General features: G+C 40.6%; 1 protein-coding gene across 3 annotated transcripts in view; it reads right to left on the bottom strand.

The window, feature by feature from the left end:
* The window catches only part of LOC119176611 (uncharacterized), a 29,327-nt gene extending 4,677 nt beyond the window's left edge, over window positions 1-24,650 (bottom strand). The window contains exons 1-9 of one of the 3 annotated variants that reach the window (XR_012886625.1): window positions 23,210-24,649; window positions 17,481-17,696; window positions 16,693-16,776; window positions 14,848-14,985; window positions 6,727-6,842; window positions 2,352-2,471; window positions 2,184-2,289; window positions 1,916-2,087; window positions 830-1,050 (exon numbers count right to left, since the gene is read on the bottom strand). Coding sequence is in view for 2 of the 3 variants with exons in the window: in XM_037427970.2 (XP_037283867.2) it covers window positions 830-1,050; window positions 1,916-2,087; window positions 2,184-2,289; window positions 2,352-2,465; window positions 6,721-6,842; window positions 14,848-14,985; window positions 16,693-16,776; window positions 17,481-17,696; window positions 23,210-24,461 (2,425 nt within the window). In the remaining variant the exon portion in view is untranslated. Of the gene's footprint in view, window positions 1-829; window positions 1,051-1,915; window positions 2,088-2,183; window positions 2,290-2,351; window positions 2,472-6,720; window positions 6,843-14,847; window positions 14,986-16,692; window positions 16,777-17,480; window positions 17,697-23,209 lie in introns of all 3 variants that reach the window. The other 2 variants (XM_037427970.2, XM_075876220.1) reach the window with 2 other exon arrangements.
* Between the last annotated feature and the right edge of the window lie 66 nt (window positions 24,651-24,716).

Raw genomic sequence — 24,716 nt, 5'->3', positions numbered from 1 at the left:
CTCCTATAATGAGGTGGGTCATCTCATCCTTTGGCACACAACCGTATTTGTTGCAATAAATTGTTGATAGTTTGCACTCTGTGTGTGTCGTCATGTTTTTGTTTTCCTTTTTTTTTTTTTTTTGTCCTGTCCTATGCACAACACCGCTTGTCTCATATAAAATGTGTAATGACAAACTTATCCAAGTGACATTTTCGCAGTAGTCTTTAGCTGGGTGTTGTTCTGAGCCATAGTACCACATTAGTTACATGTATAAAAAAACACACATTACAAATCACTTTTCTGTAAAGCCTATTTCAAAGAGATCACAGCCATAGGCCAATGTCTGTGGCAATATGCTTGCCTTTAATTTCTGTATTGGGTGTGCACTTATAGTTTACACACAACAAAACTAGTCGGGACAAATTCAGTAGGTGCGCACTGAGCATACAAGAAAGCAGAAAACTAAAAGAGCACACAAGAACTAGCTTTTTCAATTTGAAAAGATGCTATAAAAGTAGGCTGCAAGCTCGCTTCTGCCTCGCCGCGGTGGTCTAGTGGCTTAGGTACTCGGCTGCTGACCCGCAGGCCGCGGGTTCGCATCCCGGCTGCGACGGCTGCATTTCCGATGGAGGCGGAAATGAAGGCCCGTGTGCTCAGATTTGGGTGCACGTTGAAGAGCCCCAGGTGGTCGAAATTTCCGGAGCCCTCCACTACGGCGTCTCTCATACGGTAATCATATGGTGGTTTTGGGACGTTAAACCACACATATCAATCAAAGCTCGCTTCTTTTACGCCAAGTGCAGCCATTGCAGGTAGGTAACGAGATACAGTACACAAATATACTCACCGCTGGCACCAACCAAAGGAGACACCCTGTTTGGTGAGAAAAGTCTCCTGCCTGCATAAGAAGCCGGCACAGTTGGCTGTGCAGCACGTACAAACTCCAGCAGGTCATGATAAGCGCTCAAATTCCACAAGCCACTCTTGGCAGTCTCGTGTAAGTCTGAGTGTTCCACGCGAGTAAGACACATAGCTGCAACATCAGTAAGTTGAGCTGATTCCTCTTCACTGAAAGCAGGAAAAGGGTAAAGTGAGGTGAATCAATCACTTTAATATGGTGAGAGTGCACACTCTGTACTTATAGGGCTCCTCAGCAGGTGTCATTGGAAAGATCAGCTATACACCAGGAGACATACATAAAGCTCTGCCTATAAGCAATATAATACAAATGTAGCACTGGCGTAGCCCTCGCAAAAGCACCCCTCCATGCCCTTTGAACTTTTATTTTGTATGTGTACATGCACACAATAGGATCTCCTAGATCATCTACCCAGCCAGACAGATTTCTGTCGAAATGTTTACATTTAAATACAAACACATGCGTGAACATACACATAAGCATCACTCAACCACCCTCCTCTTTCCAAAAAAGGGTTACTGGCTTCACTCCTGAAATCCATACACGGTAGTATAGTGGAGATAGAAGAATATGTAAAATGAAAAGTTGTGAGGTGACAGTTCGAGTCTTTACAGCACTCTCTCTCCTATTGCCTCAACAAGCCCACAGAAACGAAATTCTTTGCCCTATCTTCTCCAGTATAAAAGCCAAAACCCTCCATGTAGATTATTACAAAAAGACCCCTATACTTTTCTCTCTACATTCTTTGCTTACTACATAGTTCACTTGCAGAAGAACTTTTTGTGCTCCCTATATTTTGCAGTGGTGCCAGCTAACTATGCGTACTGCAAAGGTAGATGATGTAGAGCCATTTCCGGTGGCTAAGTAGGCAGTGCCTTCATGAAGGGCATGTGCACAGTCACTCTTTTCATAGTGTGTGCCAGCTGCTTCCACACCTAACAGAAATTTTGAAACCTAGTGAAGGGCCCTTTTTAAGCTCTAATGACTGTCATATGTGACAAAAAAATAGCTCACTTAAATTTCAAATGCCTTATTACAAGCATTTTTTTCCAGGCTTTGAAAACTGCTTCTAGTGTGATTCTTGTATACAGTGCCTGCACAGATGCAGGCAGTTCCACGAGTACTGGTATTACTGTATCTAAAACTTCATCCAGGATGGGTGATATAAGGTCATTTCTGTTTCGCCCTGCAAAGATGAAAGGGAGAAAATCAAGCATTAGATGAAAAATGCCTTGTATTATCCTCACACCGGCTATTGTGTATGCGGATAAGAATATGATACCTTGCTTATGAAAACGTCTAGCTGTTGGCACTGCTACCTGTAGATTTTTCAGGGTGGCTTTGTAGCAGTTATCCTGGTAACGTGTGGCAACTGAATCCTGTAGGTGCTAAATGTGCCATAAAAGGAAACTATGAGGTTTATTCCCAAGAAAGGAACATCTTGTCATACCTCCAGTGCTTCCACAGCAGAGCCACACAATGAGTTCGCATAGAAAGAAAGATTTGTGAGATCATCGAGCTTGTCCCAAGAAGGCTGTGCACACTTTGCAGAAGCAATAATTGGCTGCAAGTAAAACGCACAAATAAAATGACAAAATATACTACATGCGATCACGTGAAAAATAGTACAATTTTATTAGGCATCGTAAGTTTTTCATATTTGCAATTTTACTGTGTTAGTTTTATTTGAATTTAAAGAAAAGTACACATTTGTTGAGATTGGAACAAATGGTGCAAGGCATGGGACACTGAGAGAACAACAGACAATCGGTGCCAATATTTTTGACAGATCAGCACCCTGTCTGTCGTACTCTCACTGTACTGTGTCTAGTGCCGTGTGTTCTCTCCTTAGTGATGTATCGCCCAGACCAGTTAGCTGCACTCCTGAAGTACACACTTGAATCATATCTGCACATATTTAGCACAACAAACAGCAACAATTTACTTACTGTCAAATAATATCAATTATTTGACATTAAAATAAGTTTAATCTGGAAAAGACAAAATTCTTATTGAAGGCTAAGTCGAGAAATTAAAGGGAAGTCATTGAAGTGTTTTTCATTGTGAAAAGGGGAGATAGCTGTGTTAGCTCTCCTTTGATATCTTTATCAAAAGATTAAATAGAATTCTTAAATTGACACAAGTCATTCCCACGTACATGTCGCACACACACTTCAGCTTTTTTTTTAAGTGCATTATTGAAAGTGTTTCTTGCTCTTTAGCTTTTGTTGCTTATAGATCACCTGCTTTCCATAAATAAAGTCAGTTGGAACTTCCCCACTTGTGTGTGTGTTCCTGTTTTTGTCCTGTCTTCATCGTGTAGTTTAAACCTTTTTGAAACCATGAACCGACTAGTCCAACAAGATGCCTTACTTAAGTAAGTGCAGGCAGTTTTCTAGCTTTCTGCTTTTAACAAGTACAGGGAAAAAAACAGCATTTGTTGTGGTGAAGTCATTCAACATTTGCTTCACATGGAACTGGGCAGAGATACTCAGAAAAGTCTTCTGGAATTAAGATACTAAAATACATGCGCTGGAAGCCTAAAATATAGATACTACTGCCATACATTTGTTTTTGAAATAACCAGCAATGTACAAAATAGCTTTGAAGAAAGACAAAAAGAATATTCTGGAAAACAGATACAGGAATAAAGATGCAAAAGTACAAATACTAGAACACTTTTTTTAGAATTTCGGGAATGCCAATGCTCCACAAAGAAATTCATTGGGCGCACGGTAATAGTGCGATTAATGTTTTGCCGCAATGAAACTTGCAAGTCACACAAATAATATCAATGAATTTTAAAAAAAAAGCATACACTTATACTCTAAGCACAAAATCTGTATTGCCGAGATGGTTGTTGCATTACCTGCACTTCTCAAATAGACTCTTGTTTAGATGTTGTGGGTTTGGCCTCAACAAAAGTCTTGTGTAATCACTTCCCACCCGAAAGTAGTTTGGGGTGTGCCACCTGCTTGAGAGAGTGTGGCTTTTGTCGGCAGAGCATGACAATAACGCCTTCATAATTGTGCAGTCACAACATTGAATGCTTTACAACAAGGGATATTCTATTCATGTGGGGAACCTCTGCCACCCCGCAGTGTCTGTGACCAGTGACATGGCTTTGCTAGGCTTAGCAAAAATGGCTTTCTTTCCCGCTTAGAAACAGGTCAACTCATTTCCGACAAAAAAAAAAAAAAAAAAGGAGTGAGATACTTGCATTCTGCATAGTATTGCATTATAATCGATATATTTTAAAAGCACTTATCTAATAAGATACAAATACATTTTGCAGATATATCCCGATACAGAAATACACATACTCAAAAGTAAGAGTATCACAATACTGGCCAGCTCTGGTTTCACACAGTTTGCCTACTTTCCTTCCTATAACCCTCCCATAAGAAAAAATACTTGAGAAATGTTTTTATACGTCTACAAAGAGGTGTAGTTAAACAAAAAGGACTCGATGAGGTACACAAAAGTAAATGTGAACATATGACAGCAATTTCCACTTTGATCTCCTGTTCACATCTACATAATATGAGTCCCTGACACTCGCTGCTGTGGTTTAGTGATATTGGCACTCGGACTGCTAACTCGAAGGTCACAGGATCCCATCCCTGCTGCAATTGCTGTATTTTTTTATGTGAAAGTGTTTGCAGCCCATGTACTTAGATTGAGGTGCATGTTAAAGAACCCCAGGCGGCCAAATTTCCATAGCCCTCATCTCTGATAACTATATCGTGCTTTTGGGACTATAAACTCCAGATATTATTATTATCTGCATCAACTAGGCTGCTCATTCGCAATGCACCAGTAGCAGAACACGTTGATTTAATGTATCACAATTTAAATATAGTTTTATGAGTACCATGCATGTTTTATTCAGCTTTGCATTTTCCTTCACAGCTCAGAGTAAACAGAAGCTGGATGTTTACACAGAGTGTTTGTACTGGCCTCGCAGTGATTGGCTTAGCAGGCTGATGTGTTGCACTGAGATGTTTGAATCCTGGCCACAGAAATTGCATTTAGATAGGGGCAAAGCTCACTAACACCTGTGTATTTAGATTTTGATGCACATCAATAAATCCAAGTGGACAAAACAAATTGGAGTCCACCACTAAAGTGTACCTTATAATCATATCGTCAAGAGTCCAATGGAATCCCATCTGGTCGGAGACAAAAATGGTGCAAAATAACAAAAACGCTGACCAAGGTGAAATACACAAAAGTTAAAAGATGTTTCGGCTCCCCACACGGTAGCCTTGTTCACAGTGACCGCAAATGGCGTAGTGCACTCTTCTTATACATGTTTCATCAAGTGTTTCGCCATGATTGCACATGGAATCTCTGGCGATTCAAACTACTGCGCATACGTTGAACAGAAATATTGGGACACTCCCCCCTGTGTACGCGCAATGTCTGCAACACGTGATGAAACGTGCATAAGAAGAGCGCACTACGCCATTAGCGGTCACTGTGAACAAAGCTCACGTGTGGGGAGCCGAAACATCTTTTCAACTTTTGTGTATTTCACCTTGGTCAGCGTTTTTGTTATTTTGCATTATAATCATATCATAGTTTAGGAATAAAGACACCATAAATTATTATGACCTTGAATGTGCATGCGCTTATCAATATACAGCTGCTGCTTTGAAAGCAAGCTCTAAAAACAACTAAAGCGTAACTAAAGTCAATGCACACAGCCTGTTATCAGGCATTGATATGACCTGACATGAAAACTTGTATGATGACGGTAGAGATTAAATTTTTTTTAATGTATTATTATGCCGACAAAGTGAGCATGAATGTATTATTGTGTCGACAAAGTGATCATGCAAGGCGGCATTGAACTTCCAATTTGATAGTGCTATAGTTTAAAGAAAACCTCAGCAAAAGAAAACTTTCATGCAATTGAACACTGCAAATTGCAATACTGCCACTGGCTAACATGGACAGATCAAATATGAGCTTTGCAAATTGAGCTCACGATGAATTTAGAGCCGCACCACAAACTGACATCCAAACGATCAGATTTGGAGCAAGACGGACACATGAAAGCCAGGTTATCTTTTTATGACTTGCACAGTCACTTCAATATTCACAATGTAGGAATGTGGCCATCTATCATCGATATGCATGTCCTACTCATGCAAACAAGGACCCACAAAGGCGGTCGATCAACAGCTTTACTTTGATGACATTCACATGGCAAAAATCCTTTTCATCATCCTGAAATCTTCATAAACCCTCAGTCCACCAATACATGAAGCTGCATGTGCTGCAGTATCCAGATGTAGCATGTGTGAATGCACTGAGAGAGCATAGTCAAGAGCTCAAGCACAGATGCAAACAACGAGTTTCTTTCGGAAGAGGTGACAGAACCATGTGCCACAGTACCACCTGGCTCCTTTTGGGTTCCCTATATAGTGTGCTGAAATTACACAGAAGCAACTCTAGCACACATTAGAACACACCATTAGATTTCATGGTGCGCGCTCAACTTGTGTGCACTGACGTAGCTTCTCTACCCCGTGTCATCTCTCCCCGGATAGCATCAAGTCTATTCATTAAGACGATAAAAGAAAAAATAACTTGAAGACTCTGACCAGTCACTCCACCCGTGCTTGACAGATTACAAAAATGTTTGCAGCAGTCGATTCGTGAGGCAATGAACTCAGATACTGAGGTCATTCAATGATTACATGAAAAAGTGTTTCAGAATCTCTTCAAGACCAACTATAAAAAAATTAAAAATAACAATACAAGAAGGCAGAGCATTTCGTGAAAGGCAAAAAAATTGCTATCAAACTTGCCTGCAGATCACAGAAGATGAGTTGAGGTAGCAAGGGTGGTGCCCATGAATGCAGATTGCTGCGTAGACTAGCTTCAGCCCAATGAAATGTGTGCCAGAGAGTCAGTGCCAGATAGACTTTTGCTAGACACATTATAAAAAAAATAACACTGTATTTATTAAGCAGAGCTGTGCCAAAGAAATGGTTAGAGCTACATTAAATTTCAATACAACAAAATTCAATACATATAGTAAAATTCTCGATCCACAAAAGTATTTAATTTTTTACAACTTCGTGTCCACAGATCACCATGCATCTTTAGCCTCAATATAGTGAAACATGTTAGTTCATAATTTCAATACTATACTGAAGTTTCAAAGCTGCTACAAGGGAAGATTGAGGCAATAAAGTAAGACTGCCACTAGTGATAGTGGTGAAAACATACGACTTTTGAGAACACACTTTTAAAATTGCACGCAACACGATAGAGAGCAAGTGCCATGGTGGAGCAGGATATTTTCCAGCAGCGATCAGGGTGCAAAGGGAAACCCAGATGCTCTTCTGTTGTTTACCTTTAGAGTGAGGGAGAGAGAGAGAGTATGATTGCAAATACCTCTCTGGCGCAACGTATCGCGTACTCAAAAAGCAACATAGTCATAGTTCTGTGTTTTTTTCCAGCCGTGCCTTGTGTAAGTGACAGATTTTTGTTGATGTTTATTGCCATGTGTCAAATAATCGGGTGGTAGTAGTAAATGCAATGAGTTCTCACTTATCTTGCAAGTGATCAAAATCAACCTGGAAATGTATGTCACCGATAAGGTTAGTGATACTATCTTGCAAACAATATTAACTAGCAGAAAAAAGACATTGCCATTTGTTTTGGGATACTGAAGAACTCACTCTTCAGAATCTCTAAAATACAAAAAAAGAAGAAAAATCTTGTGGATTCTCTAAAATATAAAATAAGGTCTTAATGAAAGCAATTTGAATTAGAAGATGCTTTTACTTGAAATGTAAGTTTTCTCGGTCAGTGCACCAATGCAACAAGTTTGTAGTACCCGATTGATTTTTTTGGAGTTGCTCACAGTTACCCTCCACACCACTACGAACTTTATCATAAAATTATGTGAGAGTTCTACAGAACTTCCTTACAATGATAGAAATTCGTACTGGGAATTGCTCAATTCCCAGAATTATGCATGCATGATGTTGCAAAACAGAAAAGATTGCCATAAAATCGCTGTAATTTAACTTTTCACTTTGCCTTCATGCGGTTTTAGACCTTAACTCGTTTGTTTTTGTGTTGTGCACCAGTTCTAGTGCTGTGTGTTCATCACCTGACTCTCCATGGAAAGCAAGTGGTTCGGTTCACTAAAAATACAGCTTTGATGCTGTGGCCACTATGAGCAAAACCCAATGTTTTGATGGAAAGCCACTGCAGCAAAATGGGGGTGATGCCACTATGTGTCAGACCTGCATTTTTGTCAGCTTTACGCACAATATATGTCCCTGCTATGAAGAACACTTCTGCTGCGCCTAATGAAGTCACGGTCACTAAATCTTGGGTTCATCAAAATTAATTTTTAAAATGCAATTGAAATTGGTTGCCTATTCCATACTATACTCTACTATTTGAACTTTTGCAACACCTTTTCAGTAATGAAGAATCCCAGCAACATCCTTTCAGTAATGAAGAATCTCAGTAACCATACACTGTATTAAAGGTCAAATTTAAATGTAACGAAGCTTCAACCTTCTTGAGTCAATGGACAACATAATCAATCTTGTTATGTCGATGTTTAGCTACACGTAAGGTGGCAATACTGAAGAAGCATATGCTCAAAAGTGTAGCTCACAATCTAAGCCGTCAAAGACATCAAAAGCCCCACATATACAGAGTGCTTTTACAAGCATTTCCTGGTGTTGCATCTATTGACACCATCACATGAATGATGACAGAGAAAACAACGAACTACACAACAAGCACACACTGTGTAGACCAGTACCAGCCAAGTGTCGCACGATATGACCAGAAGAAATAAACTTGGAGCCTTATAAAGAAGTGTGAACTATTATTAACATAAAGTGTACTCTGGGTAGTTGTCCACTTGAAATGTCTACCTCAAAGTGAACTCTGAAATGGGCAGATGCTATATTCAATTTCATACGTCACATGGTATCATGTAATATATTTTTGAAGCAAATGTTATGAAGGTTTAAGGTATGAGGCGCTGTTGTTCTTGTTCCTCTAAAACAGGAATGAAAGCTCATACCTCGATCCTTCTCAGTTTTGGAACAAGTTCCTACAAGTTTCTTAAATGCAAAGGGAACTCGTTACAGTTACATTTCCGAAATTGAAACGTGCCAATACAGCAACGTTACATTTGACTTTTTAATAAAATTACATACAGTGTACGATAATCCTGAGTTAAAACAAGGCAAGAAAATTAATGTTCACATCGAGTAACATACATTATAACTATTTAATATCGCCAACAGCAGGTTATACATAGGTAAAACACTCCTAGACAAGCTTCTTAGAGACCACTGGCCCTACTAAACACATATTAAAGTGCCACTTTCGTGCTTGTCTATTTCAAGTCCAACACATGCGGCCCTGCATCAGTTGGTCTTCAAAAGCGTAGTGAGGATTCTATACTTCAGATATTCACATAGAAACACCAACCTACCAATGTAACTAGCTTTCTTGCACGAAAAACCGCATCGAAAGAGACAATACTTAGGAATTTCATGAGGGCTGATTCAATATATCAGTGCACAGTAGAAAATAGATAGTAATAGCTTAGTGGGCTTAGCGGCATAGCATGCTTAGTGGGGTTGTGGAACCGAAATATGCATGCGCAGCACGCTATACGCCCCATAACGTGTACCGTGTGCACTCTATTTTTTAGATTTAGCGTTACCGTGTGTGTGTGGTTTACGTAGTGCACGTAAAACATGTTTGGACACCCGTTTCGAACTGAATTTAGCATTCGCGAGGAAGGATACATGTATGTTGTAGCAAACAACTGAGTAAAATAACTTCAATTGTCTTCAGGTAGCTTCAAGGACTGAGTATTATGAATAACTTAGCGTAGTTTTTGATATTACTTGCCATTTCAAATGCCCCTAGGCCTAACTAGAAGACCAGTGTAAACGAATCAGCAACATAAAAATTTTCACGTTTGGTGCATGGCTCATATTTATTTACTTTTATTTGCTAAAAAAAAGTAGTAGCATTGCTTCGCGTGGTGATACAAGCAAACATTCTCAGATTGTTTTTATTTCTTTTCACTGTTTTTTAACTTATTCACCCTCTGCTAGGAGACGCCATCATATGAGTTTAGGCACATAAACCATGTAAACACTACCCACCAAACTCAAAGACCCCGTTCGCAATGAGCGTTTGTGGCACTCTAGTGCTATTTCCTTGACTCCTGCTGTCACGTTAACGCTAAACTATAACTGTCAAATAATGTGCGAAATACACACTTGTAACTCAGTAAAGTCCTCTGTTCATAGTTAGCCAAGACTTCTGTCTGCTTTGTTTTTGGTGTATCTCTTTCTTTGTTTTTGTTCTTTATATTTTCATCTTTCTCTTTTTTATGTTTTTTTCTTTTCTTGTCTCTCGTTCTTTGTCATCGTTCTCTCATGTTCTCTATCTTTTGAACACGAAAGTGCATTATGCCGGGTTCACTGATGCATTTCCATCGCGGATATGATGTTAAGAGCTACAAGAACACAATACAAAGATTAAAACCAGAAAAAAAAGGTGCACAAATTCGGAAGACCTGAAAAATCAAGCCCACAACTTCTCGGTCCCCGGCGATAAAAACTGGGCATTTTGCCGACTGCGCCATCGGCGCATTTTCGTTGAGTCCTTCGAACGCGCCTTATATATCTCACCCTCCTTCGCGCTGTACCTCTTCTTCCTCATTTGCTGGGGCGGTACCGCCTCCTATGAGCAGAGAAGAGAAGCTCTGCATTATGACACCCACTAACACACACAGTGAACGCTGCGATAATTTGAGCGGTACTAGTGCTACACCACAACAATGCCAGCGTTCGAATGGACGCTAGTGTCAGAACTATTCAGGGGCTTTTTAGTCAGAGCTAGGAAGCCCAGATGATCGGTCAAATAGACGAAGAGTATGGAGGGGGGGGGGGGGGGGGGGGGCTCGGGCATCTTTCTGGCTGCATCTTGGGGGCAGAGTAACACTAGCCCGGGCTATTTTTTTAAGAGCTTAGCTGAGGCTCTTATCTACCACCGATGGGCCGTTGGCCATCCTGTCTTGCAGATAGTTCACAGGGACTGTCTATGCCTGTTCCTTTTCCTTTCAGGCTTTTCAAATTCGGATGATGGGGCAGTGACAAGTGTTGGGAGTCGGTGACATTGAGAACAGAGTTGTAGGATGACGAAAATCGCGGCATGTGCGCAGCTCTTGTGCAAAATGTGTGTGTGTGCATATATATATATATATATATATATATATATATATATATATATATATATATATATATATATATATATATATATATATAGGTATGGGATATGGCACAACGGGAGCGTTGTCAACAAGGTTTCGTTCTCAGTGTTGACAGTGGTTCTTCCTCTTTTTTACTTTCCTTCTTTTTCTTTTTTCTTTAGTTCCCTCTCACTTTTGCAAACATGTTTCAAGGCGAGAGGGACGCGGCAGCAACGAAGTTTGGAAATCCATGTCAGTATAACTCATCCCCTGATGAAGGGAGGACCCCTCCCGAAACTGCTGGGAAATAAATATATTTATCCTTGTTGACAACGCTCCCGTTGTGCCATATCCCATACCTTCACCAAGACTAACTGGCCCATTGAATTATTACTCCCACTATATATATATATATATATATATATATATATATATATGCTTTGTTGCACAGTTTTAAATCCATGAACTTTCATGCTCTCAAATGTTTCTTCTGAAATTAAGGGGTAACTACAAGTAAGGCACACATTATTCTTGTAAATTACATATCATGCACTACACAGTATAGAACAAAATGTAAACTGAAATTAAATAACAGCCAAAATTCTTTTTAAGACCCAATTCTGAATGAACAATTAAGAAGGTCAAAATTATTATTGATTACTTGTGATGCTAGCAGGGTTTACATTATTTCACCACAACACCACAAGAGCTTCTTTGCATAGCGCACAAAATTTAGAACATGCATCTAAGTGGGCTTTCTTGTCCTGCGTGAAAGTTTTGCCTGACTTAAGGTAAACAGGATGACTTTTTGAAAGGGACAAAAAATTAAATAAACTCGAGAACGACATATCCATTATTTCTTTTTTTTTCTTTTTCTTGGTGCCTGTTTCAAGGAGTAGAACTCTGAATTATGTGGAACCAACTAATTCAAACTATGAGATTACTAAAGATTCTCAGCATAACTCTGCCGGATCACAAGTAGCCTAGTTTACATAAGGACATTTTCATCTTGACACAATGTTGCGCGGCCCAGCGTTTCAAACTCCCGATGCCTGCCATGTATTTGAGACACAGTGGCACAGTTATTGCAGTTAGCATAGGATTTCAGTAGGCTTGTTGCAGTAATAGACTAGGCTGTTCATTATGTCATATCAATGTTATGACGCCACCTCAATCTAGGCCATAATAATGACAAAATTACTGGATTAGATTGAATAGCTGTTGTTGCTTCCTTTCTCATGCATAGTAATTTTCCTACTTTGTTCGCCGGTGCACAGCAGTTCCCGTATGCGCCGCTGCTCATTCCCTAGAGAAGAGAAAAGTTTGCCTTTCCACATAGCTCAGTTGTAGGCTTGTGTGAATATTCGAATGTTTCGAATATTCAAAAGAATAGTAGACTATTCAAAGTCACTTCAATTCGAATTTAAATTTAAAATTTCAAAGTATTCGCAACAAACGAATAGATTTAGTATGTTGAACAGCAAGTAACTAGCTGTAAAGGTGGTTTCACTGCAGTGTGGAAGTGCTAAACCGTGAAAGCACCTATTTAAGAAAAATCCGCTTTGCTCGCCTTCGAGTTTAAAGGGGCCCTGTAACACTCTTTGAGCATGGTCAGAAAATGCTGCCGATCAGTAGTAGAGGCTTCGAGAAAACGCGAGCCAAATATTATAGTGCATCAGCGGCCTAAAATTTACAGTGAATTATCAAAGTCAGCTAAAAATTTCCCTTTTCTCGGCAAATGACGCCACTAGCCCAAAAATCACTCGTTGCAGCCATTGTATCAGCCATATGCTGATTTGAGCACAGCGCGTGGTTGTTACTGGGGTGACCACTTGTCTAGGCGTACCTGCACAGTTACAGTGAAAAGCAACATATTCGAAGACAACAAAAAATGCTCAAGGTCATGGGGCACGCATGAAGTATTTTCTTTCCCTGTGCCATCCCTCCCTGCTTAGCTCCAAGCACTTTCGTCGAGATGAGAAGAAAGAATGCAACTGCAGCGTGCAACAGGTCTTTGCAACTCTGCTCGTATTGGATAGATTGTAAAATTTTTTGCGGTGGGTGAATTCATGAGGCAATGAGCTTCTTTAGTGAATCCATTTCGTGGCTACTTGAAGAAGTGTTGCAGGGCCCCATTGAATGAACATACTACCCTCACATCAATTCATTATTTTATTAAGCTTAAAAGCTTGTTATGATGGCTTATATGCTCTAAGTATAGTAAATTTTAAAATGTTACGTATTTTACAAGTCATCACTCGCATCCTTCAGTAGGATGCGCCAGTAGGATGTGAGTCAAATCTTGCTACTATTGAAAGTTGTTTCGTCTTCCTTTGAATGAAAAAAAAAGTGCATTTGCCTGCAGGCTCTATTTCAATTTTAAAAAATATTGTGCAGGTTAGGTAATGAGTGACAAATATGCCCATTTTTATTTATATGTCATATATATATAAATATATATAATAGTGATCTTGGTCGAATCGAAATTATTCGACCAAGATCACTATTCCCTTCGAATTCAGTTTGAACCTAAAATTCACTATTCGCACAAGCCTACTCGGTAGCCTTATCATCAAGCTGACAACATTTTAAGTGAAAAGCTCGGGCTGGAATAAATCAGAGGGAGACAGGCTGTTGCATTCTGAAAAAACACTTTATTATAAAATGCTACGAGTATCGAAAGTGGTGATTTCCATGAGGCTACAAGCTCCGCACTGCATCCTCATGAATTGCCACATGCAAACACAAAACACACTGTCACTAACCACGGAATGAAGCAAAAGGGGCAGCGATAGCCCTGCCCAGCCGTCTGAGCCTCAGGTGGTGTCAGCTTTATAGCGCAAAGAGCACGGTAGAGCAAACTACATCAAAAGCGTTCTACGTAGCTAAGTTGCGACTTTTTCTTAGTTCACAAAGCGTGCTAAAAATTTGTATATGAATTTTTTTTTCTTTGATGGGCCGTTTTGAGGTTGGTTTACCATTCCGTTAATATACAACACACCCAAAAAAATAAAAATAAAGAAAGTTGATTAACATATTTAGTTAATTAGTAGCCTAACTAAACCAGCCTGTCTCAAACCAGGCACCTGTCATAGCCCCCATAATAGCCCCAGGGCGAAAATCAACATAAAGCAACTTTTTTTTTTAATTCTGGACCTTCTCAGAAAACTCACTCAGTATAGGCACAAAAGACAGAAATAGGTCTACCTAAAGACACAATAAAATTTGTCATAAACCTTTTTAAACCCTCTTTCATACTCATAGACTAACAGGTGTATGGTCCTCACAAGTAGAAACAAATAAGTCTGGTTGCATATAATCAAGTCTTTAAATTATGAGCTCCAACTACATATCCAAGCCTTTACAACACTTAGGTGACAGAACTTCCTTTCTTCCCTATATAGCAGGGAAACTTCAGATGGCACTAACAAAAATGAGCACAGAGGAAGGTAGGTAAAGCAAAAGAGTCACTTTGCAGCACACCCAAACAAAAAAAAAGATATTATTGAAGGCCTACCAGAGAGGTATGCTCAGAAAAAAAAAAAAAGTAATGGATAACATAAGCAACTTCAACGTGTAGTGTTTTTCATGTCGGAAGTTTTTCGTGTCAGTGACCCGCAGATGACTAGTATGAGCCTAAAAATGACGAAATAGAGAAATAGACAACAGAAATGTGCTGTACCTAAAGAACTGCCCTTGTGATCTCCAACAGGTTGGTTTGCCAAGTAAGCACTCAAAGGCTGCACGGCATGAAGCAGGAGGTTCTTGATGACATTTTTGGTAGCTCCATGGTGAGAGTCAAACAAGGCAGCATTCAGGGCTGTGGATAACATAAGTAAAAATATGGAAGTCAACCGTACAATGAAGCTTTTTTTAAAATTCTAGGCCGTAAGGGCTGTGGATAACATAAGTAAAAATATGAAAGTCAACCGTACAATGAAGCTTTTTTTAAAATTCTAGGCCTTAAGGGCTCCTGGCAGCCAACTTTTTGTTTATGACTTTTGTGCTTTAATGAGTATGTCTGCACTCATATTCACAAAATTAAATAATAAATACACCAACATAATGCATCATTAATGTTAGCAGCATTATGACTAATATTGGTGGCACTTAAAGATGCCTTCCCAAAATTACAGGAAAATAGCACCCAACTGTAGTGGTATGCCATCAGATTATGTATGCTTCAACTTCTGTGATCTTGACAATGGGCTCCTGTAATTGAAGCTCCACAAGTGAAAACAAATGAAATAACATGAGTGCCATTGTATCAGCCAGCATGTGACACATCAGACATGTTCTCCGGTTGAAACCTACCACAAAACAACATGGAATCCAATTGCCTGCCCAGCAGCCACTTCACAGTAACGAGTGTGCCCCTCATAAAAAAGACTCTTCCTCACTATGCCATTTAAAGCACCACTGATATAAAGAGCCAGAATCACTAAGAAAGCATCCCAACAACAAAGGAAGGAAGGCGCTTGACGATGGCCCCCATAGTGTGCACGTTTAATTTGGTGGTGTGTGTGCCCTGCAGTATTGTTTTGTATGTCTAGTTGACAATACACATCGAAGAGGCAGAAAGCCACAGGGAGACCAAGCAGCCACTAAACGCACCATGTTGATAATGGTGTCGCGAAGTGCTGCCAACTCAGATGAGAACTCACACTTGCTTTAAAACTACATTAAAATGTGTGAACTAGTAATTAGAGTACATTAATTGTGTTCACCACTAGTACATGGTCAGAGGCACCAACACAAGCAGTAGAATAGAACAACAAAAACTAGAGTGTGAAATATTAGTGACAAGGGTCTTTAAAGTTGAGCACTAAACAAGATTAGGCTACCTGATCATACTCTATTGCAGCCCTATCAGCACTTTTCCAGCGCTAAGAAGTTATGTGGCCTAGACAATGGCAATTGTTCATGATGTGCTTCACTGAAGCATTATGCCCAAGCTCACTCAGCCTCTAGCATGTTATAATTGCTTTGCTCATAGTTATTCTACACACTTGTGCAACTAAGTGCTCACAGTTTAGGCTTAATATCAGTCGGCTGGGGGGCACCAGCACACAAACATGCATACAAACATACACAAACAAAAGGCATACAAAAACACGCAAACAAAATGCACAAAATGCATACAAACACACACAAACACATACATAAAAACATACAAGCCGCCAATGTGGGTTGGGTGGAAGAGGGGTACCCTTTGCTTGTTGTGCTTGCAGGAGCAGGCTGGCATATTACAATCACAATTGCAGGTAAAACCCACTTTTGGGGTTATGATTGATTGAGGTGTACAGAAAGCTGTTCAGGGTACACAGTCTCATCACTATAAATTCATGTGTTATAGAACAGTGGCTGTAGATACTTCTCATGGCATTTTGCACAAAAACCTTGCATCATATGACATACACCACTCACTGTGCAGTAAACAAAATGCTACATTAGTATACACAAATGTTAGTGCACAGAAAGAATCTAGTGATATATACAGTTAATAATTTGAGCAAACTAGGCATACCTTGTCTCCAGGCCACCAGTGAGAGCTGTGCGAGAAGAATTTGGCAGACACACTTCATCGAGGTTACTGCAGTGTTTGGCAAATCTGAAACAAGTTGGCCAAACTCTGCAATATAGCGTGCCATTTGTATCCACCCATGTAGGCAAATACAGCCAGAGTCCTGCTTTTTATCCCATTAAAAGCTATAGCAACAAAAAATGACAATGTTTGGAAATCTGCCTTTTTCATGATGAGCTGCACATATGCCCTTTCCCTAACAAAAAAGTCTCAAAATGCCTCTTTATCTTGTGGCTTTTGTTCTGGCAATACTGGTTGTCCTGAGGCTCTATGGAAACCCTACAAGAACAGCTCAGCTGTTTTTGTAGGGTTGCTGTATGCTGTATAAAAAAATATAAAGGGTGGATCATAAGCTTCTTAGATTGTAACCATGCATTAACACTATCCCATATATCGGTTAGACCCTGTCAAGCATTTAGTAGTGCAATAGGATCATTGTGATCACTCTTCTCTCCCACACAATAAAAAAGCTGAATGATCCAATTTATTTATACTCAGCTTGATTTACAACAGTGCTTTGAACCTTGGCATTATTCATGCAGAATTTCTGATGTATCCATGATGTCATGGATATCATGGATGATATCCGTGACGCATGTGTTTTGTCGTGCATAACAGGAATAAAAGATGGATCAAGGACTTGAAATATTTGTGGCACAGTATTTGCAGTTCGACAAAGTACGAGTCCAGTGGGCACATTAACAGAGAGCAAAAAGGAAAAAAGTGCACACCTTGACTTTGGCAGGCCAGCATCAGGAGCAGTGACATGTCAAATACTGGTGGTTCGCCTGAGGGTCCAGAAACCTCTGTGCTAGTGTTTACGGTGGTCAGCCTCACGAGTAGCTCGCCTACAAAGCAGTTCCAGTAGTGGTCCCAGTACAGCCTCTCCAGTTCAAAACAACTAGGACGGGTTGCCCTAGGTGGTTGTTTCCGCCAGTGTGCCCTACCTGCATTTATTGGCACACTGTTAGTGGAGGCTGGAATCACAGATGCCACATTATCGCAACAAAGCTATTTGGCCTGGTTGGAGATGGTTCATGTTTAAGAAGCAAGAAGAGACACGGAGACAAAGCAGGGAACACACACAGGACGGGCACCACATTGTCACCATATAATGCTCAATGCAAGTTTGAGGCTTGATACACTACAGCAGTCAACAGAATATTTATTTTGTAGTGATGTGATTTTGAAAGTGATTGCACAGTGTAAAAGGTCAGTGGTTGCATGCCACTGCCCCACCATTCACGGTGCCTCTGCCACAGGCATGGCAGCCGCAATCCCAATAGATAGGAGATAGAAAGTACTTCAGAGTAGATATATTGAATTATTGTTAAAGTGTTCTACAGACCCACTGAACTGCTTCTTATAGTTTGCGTCATTAAAGCACTGAATCATGTGCACATTTATTAAGTCCCAGAATGATCAGTTGGTTGACCTTTGACTTTAGGGAACATTTGCACAGCAGCTATATTGCTTTCTAGCATTTTTGCTAACCATACTGCAGGAAGTTTTACACTACCATAAAATCCCAAGCAAGTGCCCCTCTATGATTAAAGATAATCTGACAAGATCTGGATAGGGGTGGAGAAGGGGGCATTGCTTGTGCATTCAATGAAAAGCTTTATTGAATACACATGCATTTCCTGTCATTATTTACCCTCGTCGGGTGAATAAGAACAGCGAACAAAACGGTGAAAGCGGCGGGGGGATCTCAGGCTCCAAAAGCTGGAGAATATCTTGCCACAGCAGTGGTCAGACTTATAAGATACCAGGCGGTGCTAATAATCTCTGGATCCAAACAGGCCGCCCTTGAAGCTTAACTTCCGAAAGTTGAACACACACAAGGATCTTCTCAAGTAAAGCTAGACTAGCAAAGTCATTAGAGAATTTAGAAAACCTGACATGGCATCTAGTTAGCCTTAGTGAGGCAAGCAAAGCAAGGGAGCATATACAATGCCAACTAACCGGCACTTCTTCTGCTACAGAAGGCTCCCTATTAGGAAAGAGTGTGCCGTGGTGTTTGTAATCGATGAAGGCATTCTGGGAAGCATTCTATAGCATCAATAAAAAGGTAGCAAACCTTGTAATAAAGCTAAATAAGAGGCATAAACTCAAAGTAGAGCAGGTGTATGCTCCAACGCCCAGCCATGACAATGGAGAAGTAGAACAACTCTACGGGGATACTGAAATTAGCACTGCAAAAGGCACGCACCCACTCCACCGTAACCAATGGATACTACAATGCAAAAGCGGGAAAGGAACAGAATGGGGATGAAGCAATCAATGATATAATATCAACTATAGAAGTAATAGAAGTGAGATGTAAGTCAAATTCACAGAATAAAATCTACTCTGCATAATGAACACGTTCTTCAAAAAGCATAAACATGGAAAGTGGAGATGGGAAAGCCCTAACAGAACAGCAAAAAATTAAACAGATTTTATATTATCTGGTGAGCTAGGTATTGTACAGGACATAGAAGTTATAAGCAGAGTAAAATGTAGCGATCATAAGTGAGTAAGGGCAAGGAGAGCCCTCAATCTGAGAAGAACAAGGGCAAAATTAACCACAGAGGAACAGGTCTAGCTGAATGAAATCAGTGGTAAATTTAAATTCAGAATTTCACTTGAGAAGAAATATGCTCTGGAACATTAAAAATACCGACATAGACGAAATTAATGAAGCTCTTAAAGAAGTTATTTCTGCTGCAGCAATTGAACTAAAAAGTAAAGCACTGATGAAAAAAACAAAAAGCAAATTTTCACAAAAAATAAAATACTGAGAAAATAACAACACATAAAATTGACTAACTTAAAACCTAAAATAAAATCCGCTGAGCCAACAAAGCTCTTCAATAAGTAGAAAGCCAGTGACTTAAGAAACTACCATGCAAAAGAGGTAGAAGCAGCAGCAAAAAGAGGGTGGCTGTATCAAAACAGCTAAAATGAATCTGTTAAATGAATCTGTTAGAATCAGAGGTCAATAAGCCTACTTTCACTAATAAACATAATATTCAAGAAGGTAATTATAAACAGGATAAGAGAAAAATTTGACTAATAAATCTAGTGAAGAACCTGACTTCAGGAGGGGGCACTCTACCATAGATCAGCTGTGTGATCAACCAGGTCATTGAGACAAAAAGGCATTTGTCCTGGTAAAGATACCACCAGCCTTGGATACATTGGGTCACCAACACAGGTGCCAGCAGGACTTTGTTTTGATTTGCGTTGCATCACAGCACGGATGGGCAAGGCTTTGGCTCAAGTAGAGATTTGAAGGAGGAAGATTGGAGTGCTGGAATGGCTTGAGGGAGGCAAGTGCCCCTTTTGAACTCCTTGGCCAATGCCCATGGTCACCAATCAATAGTTCAAACAAATAAGTACCTTAGCCAGTGGAACTTGCCTGTGTAAAGAAAACTAACGGAAGAATAAAGACGGTCTGGTGCACATACCGTAGACAATCCCAAACAATGACAGGCAGTTCACTGCTTTTCCTATAGTGAAGAGTGCGCAACCACTGTATACTGCCAGTACAAACACAGTTTCGAAACTTGGAGGACAACAAGGAAACTCGAGAAGTAAAGAACCATGCAATGTCTAAACAGGAAGAGAACAGAATGGATTAGAGAACAAATAGGTGTAGCTAACATTCTAAAAAATGTGGATCTGGGCAGGTCATGCATTGCAGAAGACATTTAACCATTGGCCAGTTGGAGCAACAGAATGAACACCAAAGCGTGGGAGATGTAGCCGAGGACAAGAGAAGGTTAGATGGAGTAATGAATTGGGAATTTCGCAGGTGTAAAATAGAATTAGCTGGCACAGGACAGGGGAAATTGGAAATCACTGGAAAAGGCGTTCGTCCTGCATAAGACATAAAAGTGGCCGAAAGTGGTGATAGCAGTTTCTTTTAAAAAGCGACAAATGATAAAGATCTGCTTTGACATAGGACAAACTTGTGCACTACCAAAAATTAAAATTCATGCATTGCAGCCCTCATTATTGAAAACAAAGTTATCTAGGAACAAAAGGAAGTTTGGAGCATGTCTTCTTACATTATTTACTGTTACCAGGTTATAATAAACATCTGAGAGACATAGGCTTACAAGAGAAAATTGATAATATTATAAAAAATAATTATAAGAGCAGTAATTATACATACAATATAATGACAACTTACATGTTTACCCACTACGATAGATGCAAGGCTATAGCACAGTGCTACTAAACATGAGTGCGCAAGTGAAGTTTTGCCCCCTCAACACCATTCTCATTCATTTTCCATGGGAGCGAAATGCAAGAACACCCATGTGCTAAGTTTTAGGTACTCGCTGAAGAACCCCCGGTGGACGAAATTAATTCAGAGTCCCCTAACTACAGCATACCTTATAATGACATTTTAATTTTGATATGCAGAACACCTGAATTAAGTTTAACCTACACGTTTAAAACTACTTTATGATGCTTCGACAGGTAAAAAATATACAAGCAAGTGGATCTGAATCATTCACACAAGCCAGGATAGCGAAAAAAAAAGGGTTTCTAGGTACACGAGATGTGCAGAACACGTCACATCAACAAAAAACTTGGTCTGCACAACACTGCTGCAAGGCTAGAGTTCATTCTCTCCAACCGTGGCGATCATGCCCTAACGGAGGGGCCACTGAAAGGTTTAATTAGAGACAACAGGCACGTCGCTTCATCAAAGGCACACCCTTTGTGGGTGTGGTCCTGTGCTAAACTGGGAAATATCGGAGCTCTCCTCCGCCAAAAGACTAGTGCAATTAGTGTATTGATTGGGCAAGCCGCTGCTGCTGAATCTGGGCTTGGGTCATAAAACGTTGGGAGCAAAAGTGTCACACATGTACATAGGTAGAAAGCATCGTATATTAGGAGGGAAAGAAAACAATAAGAAATTCAGTCATGACAGTGAATACAAACAGGACTTTAACACTACGTTGCCAATATGAAATGCAGAAACTTGTTTAAAACATGCTGAAAATGAAGAACTGCATTTCTTAAATGTGAGGGTTCCATATCAGATGCATAATACTAATTTCAAAATACTTGGAAGCAAAAGCAAAGGGAGCAATGAGAAAGAAATGAGATGAAACATGAGGCTGCATTTTGTTACCATTTTCAAGCCTTGATATACTACGTGAAATCAGAGTCAAATTGTAGGGTTTCAGATACTAAAACTACAACATAATTATGAGGCATGCCATAGTGGGGAAGCCTGAATGAATTCTGCCCAGCTGAGGTTCTCCAGCTGGTCAGAATTAGAACACAGATTAGCCCACAGAATTTTGTCCACGTGAAATGCAGCAACCATGGGCTGGTTGTGCTAAGCAGAATACCAAAAAAGCACCTAAACCACCATAGTAGGTCTAGGTTCACTTCAACTCCGGCTTAGCCAACTGTGTATTGCTCTCGTTTATCATTGGGATTGGCCACTCCTAGTGACAGATAACAAAGCAAAGAATAAAAATTTAAGTGTGTCATTACAAGATGCACTCTTTCTTTAGGCAGAGGAATATGTGTAAGGTGGGAGGAGGTCCAAACCATTTCCAAAATTTTTCAATTTGTATACAGGCACATGCACAAAGTTACATAAAGGGTGACTGAAAACATACCCCTCCAGAAAAAAATTATGGCTACACCCCTGACAAGGACATGGAATATTTTTCATAATTTCAATCTATAACTTTCAGAAAATAAAGAACAGCCACACTCACACTTGTTTCAACATTCAGGCTGCATACTGCACAGCAGTTGTATGAATGGCTATTATACTTTAAGAAGACAAAAAGCATGCACATGTACTACTTTAAGCTGCTATAGCTCAGGAAAATCAGTGGCAAGCAAAATGACGTGTGAGAAGAGGAAGCAGACGAAACATGATGAACTGATGTTGTACCAGCAAATTATCTGTTAACGTTTTTCCATCATGACTTCATTTGCATGGTCATGTTGTTTAGACTACAGATGGCTTACACTTGATGTCATGGACGCAGCTTCTGAAAGGAACTGGGGCTTCACGGTTGTGGTTTCGATGTCAAAGCAGTTGCGTCCATGTGAAAACGACACGACAGGAATATCTCTGTGCATGAATAGTGAGAGAACCTGCATGTGATGTTTTGATAACATTAATGTGACATCGAAAACATCGCATCCCCACATGCTGGTGCTCCAGCATGGCGCTTTCAGTGACATTATTGCAAGCCACCTATAGCATGAGAGGTGTATGCAGAACACAGAAGTACTAATCAATAACATTCAGAGTTTGCCTGCAAGATCTTTTCAGTGAGCTGGTATCCACTGTGTCATTTCACTAATGAACAGAAATTTGTGCTTGCCACATAGACTAGTTACTTTAACTATTCCAAGAACTTATTGCAGCCTTCGAAGGGGATTTGTCGCACAGACAAGTACGAAAAAAATGTATTTTCACTCAAGGCACCTTGTTTTTGTTTGACAGCTTGGGGTGGCACAGAGTGGTCGATGCATGTAGCAGCATAAAGGTATTTCAGAAGCAAGGTTTGGTCAGATTGGATGAGGGCAGTAAGCAGAGCAGCTGTGCCAGCAGCGTCGCGAGTCGCTGCCATGCTCCAGAATTCGGCAGTGGCAATATCTCCCCAGGTAAAGCTTCGCACAGTTCCTTCGCGACTTTTTCTACCTTCTACACAAACAAATGCAGCAAGTCTAGCTGCAGAAACTTCAGCCTGATGCACTGCAAGGGTGAACAGCACTGTTGATACGGGCAGTGGTGCCACACCGGCTGATGAGCCGCAGGCGCTAAGCAGTTGGTTGAAGAAGTGGCACGAAGCAAACACTCCACCAATCCAGTCGGCGTGCAAGTCAGCTGCGTCCATCCGGCAGAGCAAGAGGATATCATTGCGCAAACTTAGCCATGCCCAGCGCAGCGCTTGCTCAGCCAGCGATTCGAGACGAACTTGCGTCCAACGCAACACAACGTCCAAAGAAGTGTGCCATTGCGCATCGAAGCTGTTAAACGTATGGCCAAGGAACTTGAGAAGGTAAGGCCAAGCAAAAGTTACTGCTTGCAAGTTGTCAAGAAAAGTAGACTTGCGCAGAAATGAGAGATGCAGGACATCTTTGGGTAGGACGGGGTGCCCAGATAATAGCAACTGTCCAATTAAAGTATCTTCAGCCAGCGCTAGGTTTTTCACGCGGTCACGCAACTTTCTTACTAAGGCAACCTGATGGCAGCACTCTTTCTTAATTACTAACAAACAACGCTCTTTCATGAAGGACTTCATTTGGTCGTGAAGGCCTTTTACATGCTCCTTCTTGAGCGCGGAGCATAGATCTTGACGAGCGTCTGTACCAGATGAAGAGCTGCACACCGAAGAATCAGACTGAAGCAAAATGCTGAGCGTTTCCATGACTTCAGCAGTATGAAGAAGAATTTTCTGTTCTCCCAGTAACGCGGGTGCACTGCTGCATGCTTGATCTTCAGGTGGCGGAGGCTTTACGGGTGTTCCCGGTGGTACTTTCGGCTTCGGTCCCGCAGGTTGTTTTTGGATAGCGTGAGATGCCTTCTCAGAACTGGATCCCGAAGCAGTGTGTTTCGAAGACCGAGATGACGTGAGTAGAAGGTGCTGCTGGATCTCTACCATTTGTTTCCACTCTCGACGTTCCGAGGCAAAACGACGCCTTTGCACTGGTGGAAGTGCAGCCTCTCCCATCATGCTAAGAAATATACGCCAAACGAAAGCTTGCGCACAAAAACACGAACTCCCTACGACCTCTTACATTTAGTACCGATGAAGCGAGCGCATTCCGACACCCTATCGACGACATGCCGGCACAGTTCGACAGGTTCCACACAAATGACATATCCGCGGAAACCCGATTCCGTGCACTCCTCACATTTCGCGTGTCGCTTGTTGCGGAGCAACAGAGCGTGTAAACATTCGCGGTACAAATCGAATGGCGGAAATGAC

Source organism: Rhipicephalus microplus, chromosome X (assembly GCF_043290135.1).
Source record: "Rhipicephalus microplus isolate Deutch F79 chromosome X, USDA_Rmic, whole genome shotgun sequence".
Lineage (NCBI taxonomy): Eukaryota > Metazoa > Arthropoda > Arachnida > Ixodida > Ixodidae > Rhipicephalus > Rhipicephalus microplus.
Note: the sequence above shows the minus strand (reverse complement) of the source record. Positions and strands in the feature narration are given on the sequence as shown.